A 19,528-nucleotide genomic window follows, 5' to 3' on the forward strand; every position below is an offset into this window, starting at 1 on the left:
CAACAGTTATATGGAAGGATACAGTAGGGTTGTGTAAAATCCCTTACGTAAAGAATACTACAACAGTTATATGGAAGGATACAGTAGGGTTGTGTAAAATCCCTTACGTAAAGAATACTACAACAGTTATATGGAAGGATACAGTAGGGTTGTGTAAAATCCCTTACGTAAAGAATACTACAACAGTTATATGGAAGGATACAGTAGGGTTGTGTAAAATCCCTTACGTAAAGAATACTACAACAGTTATATGGAAGGATACAGTAGGGTTGTGTAAAATCCCTTACGTAAAGAATACTACAACAGTTATATGGAAGGATACAGTAGGGTTGTGTAAAATCCCATGCGTAAAGAATACTACAACAGTTATATGGAAGGATACAGTAGGGTTGTGTAAAATCCCTTACGTAAAGAATACTACAACAGTTATATGGAAGGATACAGTAGGGTTGTGTAAAATCCCTTACGTAAAGAATACTACAACAGTTATATGGAAGGATACAGTAGGGTTGTGTAAAATCCCTTACGTAAAGAATACTACAACAGTTATATGGAAGGATACAGTAGGGTTGTGTAAAATCCCTTACGTAAAGAATACTACAACAGTTATATGGAAGGATACAGTAGGGTTGTGTAAAATCCCTTACGTAAAGAATACTGCAACAGTTATATGGAAGGATACAGTAGGGTTGTGTAAAATCCCTTACGTAAAGAATACTACAACAGTTATATGGAAGGATACAGTAGGGTTGTGTAAAATCCCTTACGTAAAGAATACTACAACAGTTATATGGAAGGATACAGTAGGGTTGTGTAAAATCCCTTACGTAAAGAATACTACAACAGTTATATGGAAGGATACAGTAGGGTTGTGTAAAATCCCTTACGTAAAGAATACTACAACAGTTATATGGAAGGATACAGTAGGGTTGTGTAAAATCCCTTACGTAAAGAATACTACAACAGTTATATGGAAGGATACAGTAGGGTTGTGTAAAATCCCTTACGTAAAGAATACTACAACAGTTATATGGAAGGATACAGTAGGGTTGTGTAAAATCCCTTACGTAAAGAATACTACAACAGTTATATGGAAGGATACAGTAGGGTTGTGTAAAATCCCTTACGTAAAGAATACTACAACAGTTATATGGAAGGATACAGTAGGGTTGTGTAAAATCCCTTACGTAAAGAATACTGCAACAGTTATATGGAAGGATACAGTAGGGTTGTGTAAAATCCCTTACGTAAAGAATACTACAACAGTTATATGGAAGGATACAGTAGGGTTGTGTAAAATCCCTTACGTAAAGAATACTACAACAGTTATATGGAAGGATACAGTAGGGTTGTGTAAAATCCCTTACGTAAAGAATACTGCAACAGTTATATGGAAGGATACAGTAGGGTTGTGTAAAATCCCTTATGTAAAGAATACTACAACAGTTATATGGAAGGATACAGTAGGGTTGTGTAAAATCCCTTACGTAAAGAATACTGCAACAGTTATATGGAAGGATACAGTAGGGTTGTGTAAAATCCCTTATGTAAAGAATACTACAACAGTTATATGGAAGGATACAGTAGGGTTGTGTAAAATCCCTTACGTAAAGAATACTGCATCAGTTATATGGAAGGATACAGTAGGGTTGTGTAAAATCCCTTACGTAAAGAATACTGCAACAGTTATATGGAAGGATACAGTAGGGTTGTGTAAAATCCCTTACGTAAAGAATACTACAACAGTTATATGGAAGGATACAGTAGGGTCGAGTAAAATCCCTTACGTAAAGAATACTGCAACAGTTATATGGAAGGATACAGTAGGGTCGAGTAAAATCCCTTGCGTAAAGAATACTACAACAGTTATATGGAAGGATACAGTAGGGTTGTGTAAAATCCCTTGCGTAAAGAATACTGCATCAGTTATATGGAAGGATACAGTAGGGTTGTGTAAAATCCCTTATGTAAAGAATACTGTAACAGTTATATGGAAGGATACAGCAGGGTTGTGTAAAATCCCTTACGTAAAGAATACTGCAACAGTTATATGGAAGGATACAGTAGGGTTGTGTAAAATCCCTTACGTAAAGAATACTACAACAGTTATATGGAAGGATACAGTAGGGTTGTGTAAAATCCCTTACGTAAAGAATACTGCATCAGTTATATGGAAGGATACAGTAGGGTTGTGTAAAATCCCTTACGTAAAGAGTACTACAACAGTTATATGGAAGGATACAGTAGGGTTGTGTAAAATCCCTTACGTAAAGAATACTGCAACAGTTATATGGAAGGATACAGTAGGGTTGTGTAAAATCCCTTACGTAAAGAATACTACAACAGTTATATGGAAGGATACAGTAGGGTTGTGTAAAATCCCTTACGTAAAGAATACTACAACAGTTATATGGAAGGATACAGTAGGGTTGTGTAAAATCCCTTACGTAAAGAATACTGCAACAGTTTAATGGAAGGATACAGTAGGGTTGTGTAAAATCCCTTACGTAAAGAATACTGCAACAGTTATATGGAAGGATACAGTAGGGTTGTGTAAAATCCCTTACGTAAAGAATACTGCAACAGTTATATGGAAGGATTCAGTAGGGTTGTGTAAAATCCCTTACGTAAAGAGTACTACAACAGTTATATGGAAGGATACAGTAGGGTTGTGTAAAATCCCTTACGTAAAGAATACTGTAACAGTTATATGGAAGGATACAGTAGGGTTGTGTAAAATCCCTTACGTAAAGAATACTACAACAGTTATATGGAAGGATACAGTAGGGTTTTGTAAAATCCCTTACGTAAAGAATACTGCATCAGTTATATGGAAGGATACAGTAGGGTTGTGTAAAATCCCTTACGTAAAGAATACTGCATCAGTTATATGGAAGGATACAGTAGGGTTGTGTAAAATCCCTTACGTAAAGAATACTACAACAGTTATATGGAAGGATACAGTAGGGTTGTGTAAAATCTCTTACGTAAAGAATACTACAACAGTTATATGGAAGGATACAGTAGGGTTGTGTAAAATCCCTTACGTAAAGAATACTACAACAGTTGTATGGAAGGATACAGTAGGGTTGTGTAAAATCCCTTACGTAAAGAATACTACAACAGTTATATGGAAGGATACAGTAGGGTTGTGTAAAATCCCTTACGTAAAGAATACTGTAACAGTTATATGGCAGGATATAGTAGGGTTGAGTAAAATCCCTTACATAAAGAATACTGCAACAGTTATATGGAAGGATACAGTAGGGTTGTGTAAAATCCCTTACGTAAAGAATACTGCAACAGTTATATGGAAGGATACAGTAGGGTCGAGTAAAATCCCTTGCGTAAAGAATACTACAACAGTTATATGGAATGATACAGTAGGGTTGTGTAAAATCCCTTACGTAAAGAATACTGCATCAGTTATATGGAAGGATACAGTAGGGTTGTGTAAAATCCCTTATGTAAAGAATACTGTAACAGTTATATGGAAGGATACAGTAGGGTTGTGTAAAATCCCTTATGTAAAGAATACTGTAACAGTTATATGGAAGGATACAGTAGGGTTGTGTAAAATCCCTTGCGTAAAGAATACTACAACAGTTATATGGAAGGATACAGTAGGGTTGTGTAAAATTCCTTACGTAAAGAATACTACAACAGTTATATGGAAGGATACAGTAGGGTTGTGTAAAATCCCTTACGTAAAGAATACTACAACAGTTATATGGAAGGATACAGTAGGGTTGTGTAAAATCCCTTACGTAAAGAATACTACAACAGTTATATGGAAGGATACAGTAGGGTCGAGTAAAATCCCTTACGTAAAGAATACTACAACAGTTATATGGAAGGATACAGTAGGGTTGTATAAAATCCCTTACGTAAAGAATACTACAACAGTTATATGGAAGGATACAGTAGGGTTGTGTAAAATCCCTTACGTAAAGAATACTGTAACAGTTATATGGAAGGATACAGTAGGGTTGTGTAAAATCCCTTACGTAAAGAATACTACAACAGTTATATGGAAGGATACAGTAGGGTTGTGTAAAATCCCTTACGTAAACAATACTGCAACAGTTATATGGAAGGATACAGTAGGGTTGTGTAAAATCCCTTACGTAAAGAATACTGCAACAGTTATATGAAAGGATACAGTAGGGTTGTGTAAAATCCCTTGCGTAAAGAATACTGCAACAGTTATATGGAAGGATACAGTAGGGTTGTGTAACTACAACAGTTATATGGAAGGATACAGTAGGGTTGTGTAAAATCCCTTGCGTAAAGAATACTACAACAGTTATATGGAAGGATACAGTAGGGTTGTGTAAAATCCCTTACGTAAAGAATACTGCAACAGTTATATGGAAGGATACAGTAGGCTTGTGTAAAATCCCTTACGTAAAGAATACTGTAACAGTTATATTTAAGGATACAGTAGGGTTGTGTAAAATCCCTTACGTAAAGAATACTGCATCAGTTATATGGAAGTATACAGTAGGGTTGTGTAGCACTAGTTGTCCTTCTCTTCACTGTTGCAGTATTTACTCACTCCCTCCTCTCTAGTCTGCTCTAACCTGTTCTGCTTATCCTCCTTGCCGGGGGTTCTTCTTTCTCTTCTCCTTCTGTATGTACTTGTTCTTCTGGTCCCTAGCGACATTCTGTTCCTCCTGGAGCTTTTCAGTTCTGAAGTGTGTGTGTGTCAACCATATGCCCTAAGTCTGCACAGGGAGCATGCATATGTGACATATGGTGCCTGTAAAATACTAAAGGCTTTGTTATACTGGCTGGATGCTGGGCTACCCTTGACAGGAGATCCCTTACGTAATGAATACTACAACAGTGAAGAGAAGGACATCAACTGTTATTGTAAGATTTTACACAACTATACTTTCTTGCGCAATGGTACTTTCCTCTTTGTAGATCAACTGATAACATTAGAAAGCTATTATTTTTACAAGTGTCCCTGACCATTCTATTTTGATAATTTTGCTGCAGTTGCCTTTTGAAACTGAAGTCTTTCAGAGAAATATAGAATATATTTATTGATTTACCATCTGTTAACTGGGGTAGAATGCTGATCCAGAGTGACCACTTACAGGTTCAGCCCGGTGACTGTTTTTAATGGAATATGAATAATAGATTGTGTGACACTGGAATTTAGAGCACTTCACTTTTACAAGTAGCCAAGTACAGTCCATAGGGTATCCATCCAAGATCTGTCTGAACTTCTGACTAACCTTAGTTTTATTTATTAACCAAATTGTTTGTTTATTTTTGTGTTACTGTTTTTAAAGAGTTTAAAGAAAAAGATCGAGTTTTTGCAGAGGAACTTAAGTACACCGTCTAGGACAAATGAAGCTATTAGCCGATTGGTGCTTGAAAGGTCAGTATGAATTGCTTACCTTGTTGCATTTTCATCCATAAGATTTCTATATTCGTGTATAGAGTGGAACCTTACTTTAGTAATGTAGTTCGACTGTTGGGATTCATGACAAAGTATAGTGTCAGTAAAGTTTTACTTTAAGGGGTTCTCAGCAGTATGTGAAAGTCTTGCATTCGTAACTTCACAGTATTTCTTCTCAGACAGGTAGTCTTTAAATCCTGAGCTGTTGTGAGGTAGGAATTCACGCAGCATCCCGCTCAAAGTGTCATTGTAACTAGGTTAAAAGAGGAGCATTTGCCTCCCCAAGATCTGCATTTTTATATATTTCATATGCCCGTCTGCCATTTATGATTTACAACACCAGTAACTGGTGATGTGAAAGTGTTCAATCTCGACGTTTGTTCTTACACACGGGTTCGGAGCCGATCCTCGGCTCCGAGTCGGCCGCATCGCAAAGGTCTGCATCTTAGAGAAGCTCGAGACCAGACTATATCCCATAATCCTCCCTGCTATTCCTCAGATCTAGTTTGCCGCTGCAACAGATCGGTCGAGGAGAGCTCGGGCCAGAGAGTAATTTAGTTTATCGATTCAGATAAGCAATTTTTTTTTGGAAAAACTAACTTTAACCTTAGATAGATAGTGTAGAGAGTGTGTGTGTGTTTTTTGATATATATCTTTTACATATATATATATATATATATATATATATATATATATATTAGATACATAGGTTTTGGGCTTCGGCCTACTTGTTTTCTGTCAGAACTCTGACTTTGTTCTACTAGTGTGTTTATTATAGGCTTGTAGTATACTGCTTATTATTATATATAGTTATTGTTGGCTAGTTTTCTATCCATACTATTTTATCACTGTTTTAGTGTTTTGACTTGACTGTACCATGTCGGAGAAAGCCAAATCCGGCTTTAAGAGGTGTTGTGTGGACAGAAAATGTCCATCACTGACAATCACGCTTCCTGCGTCTACTGCCTTGGCCCTCTCCATTTGCAAGAGGATTGCTCCGTCTGCCATTCCTTTAGTGGGAAGGTCATGACAGAGAGGCGCAGGAAGCTTATTGACACGGGTTTACTTAAGCCTGACTTCCAGGAGGCCTTGGAGAAGTCCGACCAGGCTTCTAAGTCTTTGAAGGGGTCGAAGACGTTGAAGATGTCGGAGCCCATGTCATCGGCTCCGAGCTCATCTTCCAAGATTTGTTCGCTGGTTCCACAGACCTCGGGGCTGAGCATCGAAAGGTTATCTTTCACCAAGCCCCAGGTCTTGGAACCGGTGTCGGAGCTACCTCCACCGTTGATTCTTCGGTCGGTGCCGTCTTCGGCCCCTTCGACCCGGTCTTTCAGACCATTATCCGATACTGATGTGGATCGTGTTGTGCAGAAACTAATGGAAAACACGGCCCTATCCAAGCTGATTGCGGTTTTGTCCCAGTTGGTGTCGAAACTAGAAGGCCTCCCCTTGTCTCCAACAGGTCCTCCTTCGACACTCATCCAGTCTTCGGAGCCGGGAGAGGACGAACCGATGATAGTGGAGCCCTCTGTGCCGAACCAGTCCATTGCACGATCGGCACCATTGACTTCGACTCCTTCGGAGCCCATAGGGGAGTCGCGGAGCCGACGATCTCTCCTTGGTTCCGGGACCAAGAGTCATACCGATTTTTCGGTGCCGACTCTCCCTCTCGGGGCCTCGGCGCAAATTGGTTCGGCTCCGTCCTCGAGATCGGAGCCCACGGTTCCGGTGTCGGGGATGCTTCCGCATTCTTCGGAACCGGAGGAGTCCTCGGCCCGGGGCTCGGGGGCTTTCGACCTTATGAGGAAGGTATTGTCTGCACAGACAACTACTTCATCGGAGGCGTCTTCTCCTTCCCCTAAAGGGCCGCTTTCTGTTTCTGCTCCCACGATTCACCCTACGCGTAGAGCTCCATTGCCTCAGCCAGCCCCAGAGGGTGCTCCCTGTTTGTCGGAGGCCTCACCAGAAGCCCCCTCTGATGAGGTTCCGAGGAAGAGATTGTGCAAGAGGAGGCACATTGATTCCCCACAGGAATCTCTAACGTCTGACACCGATTTGGATGAGGCAGAGGGGTCCCCACGGTCCCCCTCTGAGGATGTGTAATTTGCAGACATCCTGGAGATCTTGAAACAGAGGGGTGATTGGCAGTCCCTAGCCCCCCACTGAGGATGGGTCGGTGTTGCTGAAGGCTTTTGGGGCTCAACCTTCTACCTCCTGGGTGACCCCGCCCTTCGATGAATTGATGGACTTGATTGCTCGAAGGACGTGGGAAACACCGGACACAATGGAACCGGTCCCCCGAAAACCGAACAAATTTATCACTGCCCACCAAGATAAGGCCTATCTCACTAAAGGAGTTCCGGTCGACGCTATGGTGGTGGCGGCAGCCACGAAGAAGGAAATGTCTGAGTCTTCCTCTTCTGTTCATCCTCCTAATAAGGATTCTAGGACTATGAACAGATATGGGAAGCGCGTTTTTAGTTCAGCGACTTTTTCCATGCGTTCGCTAAACTATTTGACACATTTTACACGTCTACAAAGGGATCTCATTAAGAAACTGGGAGATGCTCTCCAGGGTAACACAGATGCTGCTGTCTCAGATAAGGTGACAGCACAACTTAACACCCTTACTTCAATAACAAACTCATCCATGAGGCTCATCTCATATGCAGCCGAAGGATCGAGTAGAGCTGCAGTAGACAATCCTGGATGTGGCTGTGCTCCTTTGTGGAAGCCTTCAAGTCTTCCTTTGCCAACGCCCCCTTTGATGGTGCCACACTCTTTGGGCCCAAAGTAAAGGAGACTCTAACTCGGTGTGGGCAAGAGAGGAAGACCCTGTCTGCTGTTGGGGTCTGTTTTTCCGCTCCAACTAGACCGTACCCCAAAGGGCAACGAGGCGGAAAAATGTGGTTCTGTAAGACTCTGGGATCTTTCCAAGCCACACAGGGTGATGCCCCCTCCAGAGGCAGAGGAGGGGGAAGAAATGGAAGATGCCGCCCTGGCGACAGAGGGGGTCCGCAAAATCAGGGCGACAGGGATACAGTCTCTGGGAAGCCCTTCCAGCACTCCTGAATGGCGGCCCGACTGTCCTACTCTGGAGGCAGTCGGGGGTCGCTTGGCTTTATACCCACAGGCCTGGCTAAATCTTACCTCGGATTCTTAGGTAAAAAGCATAGTAACCAGAGGATACATAATTCCCTTTACTTCCGCCCCACCTCAACAAAAGAGATTTCCAGATGTGCCACCCCATCTGCGAGATCCAGCAGCTGTAGAAATTTCAAAGCTGCTCGCAAAAAGAGTCATCCAGCCAGTCCTGGCGGACCAAAGAGGATCCAGAACTTACTCAAGGTTCTTTTTAGTTCCAAAGAAGACCGGGGACTGGAGACCGATTTTGGATCTCCGCAATCTCAACACCTTCGTAAGGAAGGAGAAGTTCCGGATGGTCACGCTACAGTCGATCCTTCCCTTCTTACAGAAGGACGATTGGATGAGCTCGATAGATCTCAAGGACGTGTACTACCACATCAAAATGGCCAGGCCGTCCAGAGATCACCTGCGCTTCCGGCTGGGAGCCAGTCATTTTCAATTTCGAGCTCTGCCCTTTGGACTCACCTCAGCCCCCAGGGTATTCACCAAATGCATGGCAGTAGTGGCGTCTCACTTGAGACGACAAGGATTCCGAGTGTTTCCGTATTTGGACGACTGGCTCCTCACCACCACCACCACCAAGCATCATCTTGTACAAGCCAGAGACTACACAGTCGACCTTTGTTCCCACTTAGGAATTTCAATCAATTTCGAAAAATCTGCCTTATCGCCCTCACAGCATATCTCATTCATCGGAGCAGACCTAGATACACGGTTAACACTGTTAAAGCTTCCTCCACTAAGGGCTTCAGCCCTCAAAGAACAGGTTCTTCTTCTTCAGAACAGGAAAGCCCCAGCCAAGCTAGTGTTAAAGGTTCTGGGACTAATGGCAGCGTCTCTGATCGCAGTTCCCATGAGGAGATTGCACATGAGGGTCCTCCAATGGCTGCTTTTCGCGCAATGGTTGTTCCAGCAGCTACCCTTGTCACACGAGATACTAATGACAAACTCTTGCAAACGAGATCTTTCATGGTGGGTAAACAGTCAGGATCTCACAATGGGTCACCCGTTTGTCCTACCCAACCCGACGGCCACAATAACCACGGACGATAGGGTGGGGGGACTTTTTCAGGGAAGAACAGTCCAAGGGGAATGGTCCAACATGGAGTACAACCTGCACATAAATGTTCTGGAGTTGAGGGTGGTGTTCCTAGCGTTGCAACACTTCCAAGTTCTCTTACCTCTGGAAACAGTGGCAGTTCAGACGGACAACATGTCTGTGGTCTAGTACATAAACAAGCAAGGGGGAACCAGGTCTTACCCATTATGCAGAGAGGCTATGAGAATTTGGCAATGGGCAGAGTCCACGGGTCGCTTTCTAGTGGCAACGCACATCCCGGGGTCATCCAACGTCATTGCGGACAGGTTGAGCAGAGCCATCCTGTTACCTCACGAGTGGTCCCTCAATCCACAGATGGCGGAAAGGATCTTCCGCAGATGGGGCCAGCCTTGCTGCAGTCTGTTTGCATCCCCGTTGAATGCCAAATGCAGAAGCTACTTTGCCCTTCTACCCTCTCCGGGGGATGTTCCCAGGGACGCACTGGTGCACGATTGGCCCCCGGGTCTCCTTTATGCATTCCCTCCTACCCCGTTGATTCCCAAATTTCTACAGAAAGCCAGGAACCTGGAAAGGACGACAATACTCATAGCGCCATTCTGGCCTCGGCAGATATGGTTCCCCTTTCTTTGAGCCCATCAAAGGGAGGAACCTTGGATTCTGGACCCAGCGCCAGATCTATTGACTCATTCGTCGGGAGTTCCTCACCCATCTCTTCAATCCCTCAAACTGACAGCTTGGCTGCTCCGCTTCCCTGTCTAACCAGGTCAGATCTTCTTTCTCCGGCAGTTCAACACATTCTGGTTGCCTCTCATAAAGCCTCCACCAGAAAGCTTTACAGGAGCAAATGGAAACGCTTCGTATGTTGGGCGTCAAGCCAACACATAGATCCCTTGGTAGCTCCACTACACAAAGTTCTGGAATTCTTATCAATTCTCTTTCACGAAGGAGCCTCTACTTCCACCTTAAGAGTACAGTTGGCGGCTATATCTAACTTTCATATTGGTGAGGGGGGCTCTTCTATTATGTCTCTCAGGCTTTGCAAGGCTTTTATGAAAGGAGCCTTCCACCTTCGTCCACCCATTCAGGAGCCCTTTTTCCCATGGAATTTGAACTTGTTATTGTCGCAACTGATGTTACCACCCTTCGATCCGGCTTCATCCTGCCTCCTAAAGTTCTTATCGTGGAAGACACTATTTCTTGTGGCTGTCACTTCAGCTCGAAGAGTATCAGAGCTACAAGCATTATCAGTCAGGCCACCGTACTTGATCTTCCACCCAGATAGAGTCTCCTTGCGCACAAACCCGTCATTCCTACCCAAGGTATGTTCTGTCCTAAATATCAACCAATCCATAGAGCTCCCCATGTTTTTCAAGAATCATACAAACAAATTGGAGTATATGCTGCACAAGTTGGATGTTCATAGGCAGCTAAGATTTTACCTGGACAGGACTAAAGATCACAGAAAGTCAGATCAGCTGTTTGGTTCGTTTGCAGACAACAAAAAGGGTATGGCAGTCACGAAACGTACCTTATCTAAATGGCTTTCCGATTGTATAGAATTTGTGTACTCTATTTCAAATCAGTCATTACCTTTCAAGCCTAAGGCTCATTCTACCAGGTCCGTTTCCACTTCCTTGGCTCATGCAGCTCGCTTACCTTTGGACGCGATTTGTGTAGCAGCTACCTGGGCTAAACCTCATACATTTATCACTCATTATAAGGTTGACAGGGCCTCCAAGGACAGGACATCCTTTGGTTCCACTGTGCTCAGGAACGTTCTTCCATGAGTCACCCAGGGTGACGGAGCTAGGGACGCTACCCGTGTGTAAGAACAAACGGCGAGATTGAACACTTTCACATAAAGAAGTTATGTACTTACCATAACGTTCCATGTGAGGTGTTCATCTCGCCTTTGTTCTTACATTCCCTCCCTTCCCCCCCTCACATGTTATGGAAGAACAGGTAAGACTAGAGTCTGGTCGGGATTTTCTTACCCCTTTCTAGGGTTCATTGGCCTGTGTCCTCATTAGGATATAGTTCACCGCCCATAGGCATTACTTATTATAGTCAGAGGATGTTCATGGATAACCGTGTGAATATGTAGGTCTTGCACCAAGGTGATGATTAGCGGTCTGGTTTCTCGCAAACTAGATCTGAGGAATAGCAGGGAGGATTATGGGATATAGTCTGGTCTAGAGCTTCTCTAAGATGCAGAGCTTTGCGATGCGGCCGACTCGGAGCCGAGGATCGGCTCCGAACCCGTGTGTAAGAACAAAGGCGAGATGAACACCTCACATGGAACGTTATGGTAAGTACATAACTTCTTTTTTAAGACATATAGCCACTTCAGGTGATCCCTAGCTGGGACCTCCACAGGATTTGTTTGGACTTGGGAATGGATCATGGATGTCACTGGTTGTAAACAGTGCTAGTTCTTTTTAACACTGTTTGGGCATTGATGTGGGAAGCTCAAAGCCTTCACCTGCTGTTAAGGGTTACCAACAAGGAGGCGGGGTTCTTGTGCAAAGATTAAATTGAAGGCTCTTCTAAAACCCCATGCAGAAAGACAACAGACATGGATTCCTATGGGGCATTTCTGCTGGTACGACTGTGCCATTTTGGTGAGCCAGTTTGCTCTCCAGTTGCTAACCAAGGGGTGTACATTTAATTGGATTAACGTGTTGATGGAGTCTTAGTGTCGCTACTTTCACAATTTGCTTCCAAAAAGTCTTCACTTTGGTGACCTGTATCTTGGCCATTTGGTTTTCGTTTAGACACTTTCACCACCCATTACTCTTGTACCACAGCTCCAACAGGTGGGCCTCCTTTGTTACTGTATTAAACACCTTCACCTCTCATTACTGTTGCACCGTTGCCCCAGCAGGTGGATCTCCTTGTTGCTGTATTTAACACCTTCATCACTCATTACTGTTGTACCGTTGCTCCAACAGGTGGGCCTCCAAACACTTTCACCGCTCATTACTCTTGTACCATTGCTCCAAAACATGGGCCTCCTTTGTTACTGTAGTACTTCAGTCTTCAGCTAGCTGAGATTTTGCCTTTTGGCTGCTCTGTGGCCCATGCCACTCTAGAGGGATTAACTGCGTGGGGCTATTACCAGTTATAGACCCAATGAAGAGTCCCTGCCCTCCAGTTCATTTAATGGGACCTGACTGTATTGGTCATAAATATGCTCCTTCTCCATAGGACCATTTTTCCTCCTTTATAACTGTGCAGCTTTGAAATGTTGATATTTTGTCTTTATTTGCAAGAAGTATGAAACCTTAGTGCCTCTTTGAGGCACATAATATGTCATGTGCCATTGAATATTGTTTGCTTTCGAATGGAGGAGATTCAGAGAAAGAAATTGAAGTAAGGGAAGGGAAAATGCCAGTTGTAGACCCCTAGATGGATCCCCTTGTAGAGTAACCGATGTGGGAAGAAATATGTTGTTTCTTGAGTATATTCACTCAACTGCACTTTCCCTACCAGAGGTATTTAATTTCTCTTTAAGCTTCACATCTCTTTCAGGTTCCCATTATAAAGTACGTAGAGCATCATTTTCTCAGGCAGTGGCCCCAGGATGTGGGGAACAATATTGTGGCTCAGTTTTTGCATCCGTTTCCTCATCTTTCTAATACTTATTGCCACTTCTGCTGGTGTTGAGTGGTAAAGCCCTGACTATAACCCAGAGTGTCCGAAGTTTAGTTAGCATCTCAGGTGCCTATTCATGTTTGCAGAGGAGGGAGGGGAATAGCTAGGCTCCAACTACTCACTTCTCTGTGGGGGAGGAGAGGTGGGAGTAATGTGTTAAGGGTAGATGACTTCTCCAAGCTGTGCTGAGACTAAGGCTGCATCTGCGTGTCTGTCTCACTGTCTCTCTCTGTCTGTGTGTCTCTCTGTCTGTCTGTCTGTCTGTGTCTCTGTGTGCGTCTGAGTCTGAGCCTGAAGGAGATGCAATTCACACTAGTGCCGGTCGGCCGTTTACCTTAGTTTCGCTTTCCGACTACCAAGTTGAAGATGCCTTCAGATAAGTACCCCGTTGGGGATCCTCTTTTCTTGCTGTAACGAATGTCAGAAAAAGTTAACTGTCTTGCCTGTGTTAAACAGATTCCGCACCATGATTTTCATTCCTATTGTATAACTTGTTTGGGCCTTGATCATGACGTCCCTAACTGCGATCTCTGTGCTTCCTTTAACCTGTGTACCATACGCCATAGAGCTAAGATTTTGTATAAACATTTTGGAGTCTGGCCTAAGTTCATCGATATGGCATCTTCTGGTCTCCCGACTTCGGATATACCTAGGACGCGCAAAGACAAGGACTGCAACAGGCCTAGGGTTAAATCTACTGACGACGCACCGGTGAAATTGGTCGTCAGCACAGTGGTAGTCAGTGAGGCACTTTTGCAGCCCCTGCAGTCTGCAGATTTTCAGCTACAAGCCTCTGCCGAGACCTTTACGGAGTCCTCCATGCCACAGGCTGCTATTTCGTCTTCAGACCCTCCGCCTGTCACTGCCTCAGATGGGTCCAGAGCCGCTTTGCAGGCACCGGCTTCTGACGCCTCTTCTTTTCGACATGAGACCAGAACCAGACCGACTACCTTAATTCAGACTTCTGCAGTTGCTAGGCCTCCCAAGTCCCCTCTGGATTGCTAGTAAACCTTCCAGGCGTCGGCCTCCCATCCTGTACCTCAGTCCCAGTTTGTAAAGATGGCTGGTGATCTTCTTTCCCTGATTAGGAGCTCTCACCCCCCCCCCCCTCAAAGCGGGCTGATGTTTTGTCTGTCTCAGATTCTGAGATTTCCAGTATGTCTGCTGGTAAAGAAGGAAATTCTCAGCTTTTTTCTGGCTTTGAGGATTCTGATGCTGAGGACTCTATCCCTTCTGCCTCCCCTCCAGAGGATTTTTCCTTTGAGGATACTTTGAATACTCTTAGGGAGCATTTTAAATGGGAATGTCAGGATTTTCCACAGTCTAAGAAAAGAATCGGGGAATTTTTAGATTTGCCACAGCATAAGCCTCTGGCTATAACCTCCAGTTTTGGAAGTTGTGGATGATGTTTTCATGGAAAATTCTTTAACTCCTAATTCTGTTCCTCCTGCCCCCAGAAAACCAGACCGGTATTACAGGGTTCCTGAATCTCATCAGTTCCTTTTTAAAAACCCCACTGCTGATACAGAAATTATTTCTCAAGGCCCCAAGGGTGTTAAGGCTACTATTGCTAAAAACCCTGTGCCTTCTGATAAGGAATCTAGGGCCTTGGACAGGTGGGATAAAAAAGTCTATACTTCTGCAACTCTTGCCATTAGATCTGTGAATTGTCTTTTTCACATGCTTAAGTAGCAGCAGCATACTTTGGAGGCTATTAAGGCTAAACTTGGAGATTTTCCTTCCATGATGGAGAACAAAGATTTACAAGACTTACTGAATTTTGCCACTTTAGTTAATAAGCATTCACTTCATTGTGGGTTAGACACTTTGGAGGCTTCCTGCAGAGCAGCAGCCACTGGTTCCGTAATTAGAAGGCATGCTTGGCTCAGGAAGCAGCCTCTTTCTGAACCAGTTAAATCTAAATTGCTGGTTGTTTCTTTGCACAAGGACAATCTTTTTGGTAATAAGGCTAAGGCGGTACTAAGGAGGTTGGAGGATAAGGTAAAATCTATGCAAGCTGTAAAAGATTTCCTTCAGGTTCAGCCTTCTCGGTTTAGTAGGCATTATCCTTCCAAGAATTGGTCTTTCCCTGATCCTGGCAAGCAGGGTTCATAGGTTGATACTAGGCTATCTGCCCTAGGGCATTTACAAGCCTAGCCAAAGTGTGTTTGGCTTTCGCCACCCTTTTAGATTTTTTGACTGTGCCTCTGTATAGTAGGTCACAGAAGATAGCCCTTTTAAGGTTAGTTTACTGTGCCTCTGTCTAGTAGGGACACATAAGAGATCCCCGGGGTAAACCTATGATCTCCCATCCACTCATCAAGATTTCTCTTGAAGAGGGTCATTGAGGGGCTCTGCCTAACATGGGTTGGGATTTTGTTCCAGAGTGAGGGGAGCCTCTGGGATATGAATCTGTCCCTCCAGCATGTCCTATTTATTTCTGTGCTGAGATTTAAGTCTCTGGAGCATGTATCTCTAAGGGATTTGGATTTCCTGAGGTGGAGCATGTCCATTAAATCTGGGTTGGACATGGCTTTATACCTCAGGCACACATCGCCTCTGAGTAGGCGGTAAGAAACTGAGTTGCTCTAGGCCTAGGGGTTTCAGATCTTCCAGAGGGCAGGCTTCTGCTCCTCAAAGGGCTAAACAATGGCATTCTTCTTCTGCTAAATCAGGGAGTTCTAAGCCAGCTTCCCAAAGCAAGCATTGTCAATGACTCTGGCCTTCTTGTGCCTACTTCTGCGGACCCTGGGTTTCCTTTAGGGGGAAGGTTAGCCAGGTTCGCAGAGGTATGGTCTACCATCACAGACGACAAATGGGTGCTCAATATAGTAAACCAAGGTTACAAGTTTTACTTAAACTCCTTCCCTGTTTTACAAGGGTACCCAGACATACCCAGAACCCTCAGGGCAGAGGTAGAAGCTCAAATTTCTTCTCTACTGACTATGGGGGCTATAGAGCCAGTTTGTGCAAATCAGGCAGGCCTAGGTTTTTATTCAAGGCTTTTTCTGGTACTCAAGAATGGGGGCACCTGGCACCCTATTCTTGATCTGTCCATTCTAAACACTTTTCTGGTGATTACCAAATTCAAGATGCTCACCCTTCAACAATTACTACCAATGCTGGGCAAGGATTCATGGCAGGTAACTTTGGATTAAAAGGAGGCTTATCTGCACGTCCCAATAAGGGAAAGTTGTAGGCAGTTCCTTCGCTGCAGGCAGTTCCTTCGCTGCAGGCAGTTCCTTCACTTCAGAGTGAACAAGCAACATTATCAATTCTCTGCGCTGCCCTTTGGCTTATCTGCTGCTCCCAGAGTTTTTACCAAGTGCCTGGCTCCAGCCATTGCTTTTTGCAGGCAGAGAAACATTCAGATTTATCCTTACCTGGATGACTGTCTCCTTCAAGCAAACTCCCCAGAACAACTGGAAAAGGATTTGGATTTTGTGAAGAATATTCTCACCTCTTTGGGTTACACTCTCAACGAAAAAAAGACAAAGTTGATTCCTACAAGGGAGATTGTTTTCCTGGAGCGAGTCTGAATACAGCCACCCAGATGGTATTCCTCCCTCAACAGAAGCAAGATCATCATTCCGCTTACTTCATGAACTTGCAAGCATGACCCAACTCTTTGCAAGGCAATTCCTGCAAGCACTGGGGTTCATGGCTTCATGTATTCTGATGATCCCATATGCAAGGCTGCATATGAGAAAACTCCAATGGAACCTCAAGAATCTTTGGTGTCAACACACACAGGACTTGGACTTGATTCTTCCCCTGATTCCCTGTCTACAAATGGAGTTCCTTTGATGGGCGACAGCCTGTTCTCAGAACAAGGGTCTGCCTTTCCGCCCACCGCCTGCCAGCCAAACTCTCACCACAGACTCCTCAGATGTTGCATGAGGGGGCTCATCTGGAGGGCAGGAGCATACAGGGGACTTGGAGCACCCAGCAGATTCATCTGCACATAAACTTAAAAGAACTGATGGCAGTGCAGCAGGCCTTGCTGGCTTTCAAGGGCCTTCTCTACCCTGGGACTCTGCTGATCAGGACAGACAATACCACAGTCATGTGGTACATCAACAAGCAAGGGGGAACTCACTCTTACCCCTTGTGCAGACAAAGCATGAGACTGTGGTCCATAGCAGCATCCATGGGCTTGCATCTAATAGCCCAGTATCTCCCAGGGAGGCTAAACTCCTTGGCGGATCATTTGAGCAGACATGTTCTGGATCCTCATGAGTGGCAACTGAACAGGGACATTTTCCATCTCATCACTCATCATTGGGGCACCCCACAAGTGGATCTTTTCTCCTCTCACACCAGTCATCTCCTTTCAACCTTCTGCACCAGGGAGTTTCACAACAAAGCTTGGAGGGTGGATGCGTTGTCCTTCCCATGGACACATCTCTCACTTTATGCATTCCCTCCTCTGCCTCTTCTTCCCAGAGTGCTACTAAAGATAAGGGATGAAAAAACAAAGGCTATTCTGATAGCTCCAGATTGGCCCAGGCAGCATTGGTACGCCCTCCTTCGCAGCCTTTCCCAGGCTCAGCTTTGACATCTTCCCATGGTACCAGATCTGTTGGTTCAGGGAGGGGGAAAGTTCCTTCATCCTTATCTTCAAACTCTGCATTTAACTGCCTGGCTAATACTTTAAATCTTTCCCAACAGGTGGTTGAAGTTCTTCATGAGGCCAGGAGGCCTAGCACCAGGAAATCCTATGCAGATAAATGGAAGAGATTTTGCTCTTGGATGCTGGCTAAAGGAGAAGACCCTTCTCATCCTTCTCTTTCCCTCATTCTTGACTACCTAGCAGGACTGCTTAATGGTGGACTTTCCTTTTCTTCAGTCAAAATTCACCCATCAGCAATTTCGGCTCATTGTTCTTTTGAGCAACCCATTTTTTCTCACCCCTTGATGAAGCAGTTCCCGGGGGGAGCTAGTAATCTTAGACCTCCCAGAAGAGCTCCTACTCCTGCTTGGGATCTTAATTTTGTCCTGGAAAAAACTTAGTCTGCCTCCCTTTGAGCCAGCTGCCTCTGCAGATTTGAAGTTTCTATCCTGGAATATTGCTTTCCTTTTAGCTATTGCTTCAGCTAAAAGGGTATCTGAGCTGGAAGCCTTAATGGCAGTAGAACCTTTCATTATTTTTCACTCAGATCGGGTTTCTCTGAGAACCAATCCCTCCTTTATGCCTAAGGTAGTTTCCAGTTTAACCCTTAACCAGTCTATTCACCTGCCTACATTTTTCAATAATCCCCAAAATAAAGGGGAAAGGATTCTGCACTCTCTTGATGTGCATAGACAGCTGAGATTTTACTTAGGACTAAATCCTTTTGAAAATCTGAAGAGTTATTGGTTAGTTTTGCTCCTGGGGCTCAGGGTAAAGCTATTTCAAAACAAACCATCCCCAAATGGATTGTTCATTGTATTCACTTTTGTTACCTGCAGCATGGGAAGGTTCACCCTCAGGGTATTAGAACCCATTCTACTAGAGAAGCCTCTACCTCTGCAGCCTTTCTGAGAGGTGTGCCTACTAAGGACATTCTAGAAGCAGCTACTTGGTCTTCTGTCCATACTTTCAGAAAGCATTACAGTCTACCTTTGTTTTCTAAATCCAGGGCTGGTTTAGCCTCTGCAGTTTTTCAGGGCTTCCTTAACAACCCTTAATCTTTGATCCTTCCTCCACCCTTTGCTTCTTACTGGGCTTTGGGAATCAACCCATATGTGTGGACTGCAACAGTGAAACACTAAGAACGTAGTACAGTTGTGTACACTTACCATAAATGTAGATGTTCGAGTGTATTCACTGTTGCAGTTCTGGTTTCCCACCCTCCATTCCCCCTTTTTTCCTAAGGCACAGACTATAAATTTTTATTTTTCTGTATGAGTGTCCAGGGTGCTACCATTCCTGGGTTAGCCTTCGTTTGGGGGCTCCTGACAGTTAAGGCAAGAATAACTGAGGAAATGGTGGCAGCTGCCTCCCTTTATACCTGACGTACTGACATCAGTTTTACAACCGGCGGCGGCCAACGTCCTATACCAAAAACTCTGGTATTCGGGCCGACTGAGGGCTACCGGGAGCCAGATAACCCCATATGTGAGGACTGCAACAGTGAATACACTCTAACATCTACATTTATGGTAAGTGTACACATCTGTACATTCTATGTCCCTTTTAATTGTGCTCCGTCTCTCTCTCTCTCTCTCTTTTTCTTTTTCCTAGCGAATTCTGTACAGACATAGACGTATTC

General features: G+C 44.1%; 1 protein-coding gene across 1 annotated transcript in view; it reads left to right on the plus strand.

The window, feature by feature from the left end:
• The window catches only part of LOC122807606 (TRAF interacting protein), a 676,961-nt gene that overhangs the window by 387,365 nt on the left and 270,068 nt on the right, over positions 1–19,528 (plus strand). Inside the window, exon 10 of the mRNA XM_044078516.1 lies at positions 5,304–5,392. Coding sequence (XP_043934451.1) covers positions 5,304–5,392 — 89 coding nt within the window. The remainder of the gene's footprint in view (positions 1–5,303; positions 5,393–19,528) is intronic.

This window comes from Protopterus annectens, chromosome 7.part1 (assembly GCF_019279795.1).
Source record: "Protopterus annectens isolate FY-2018-M chromosome 7.part1, PAN1.0, whole genome shotgun sequence".
Lineage (NCBI taxonomy): Eukaryota > Metazoa > Chordata > Ceratodontiformes > Protopteridae > Protopterus > Protopterus annectens.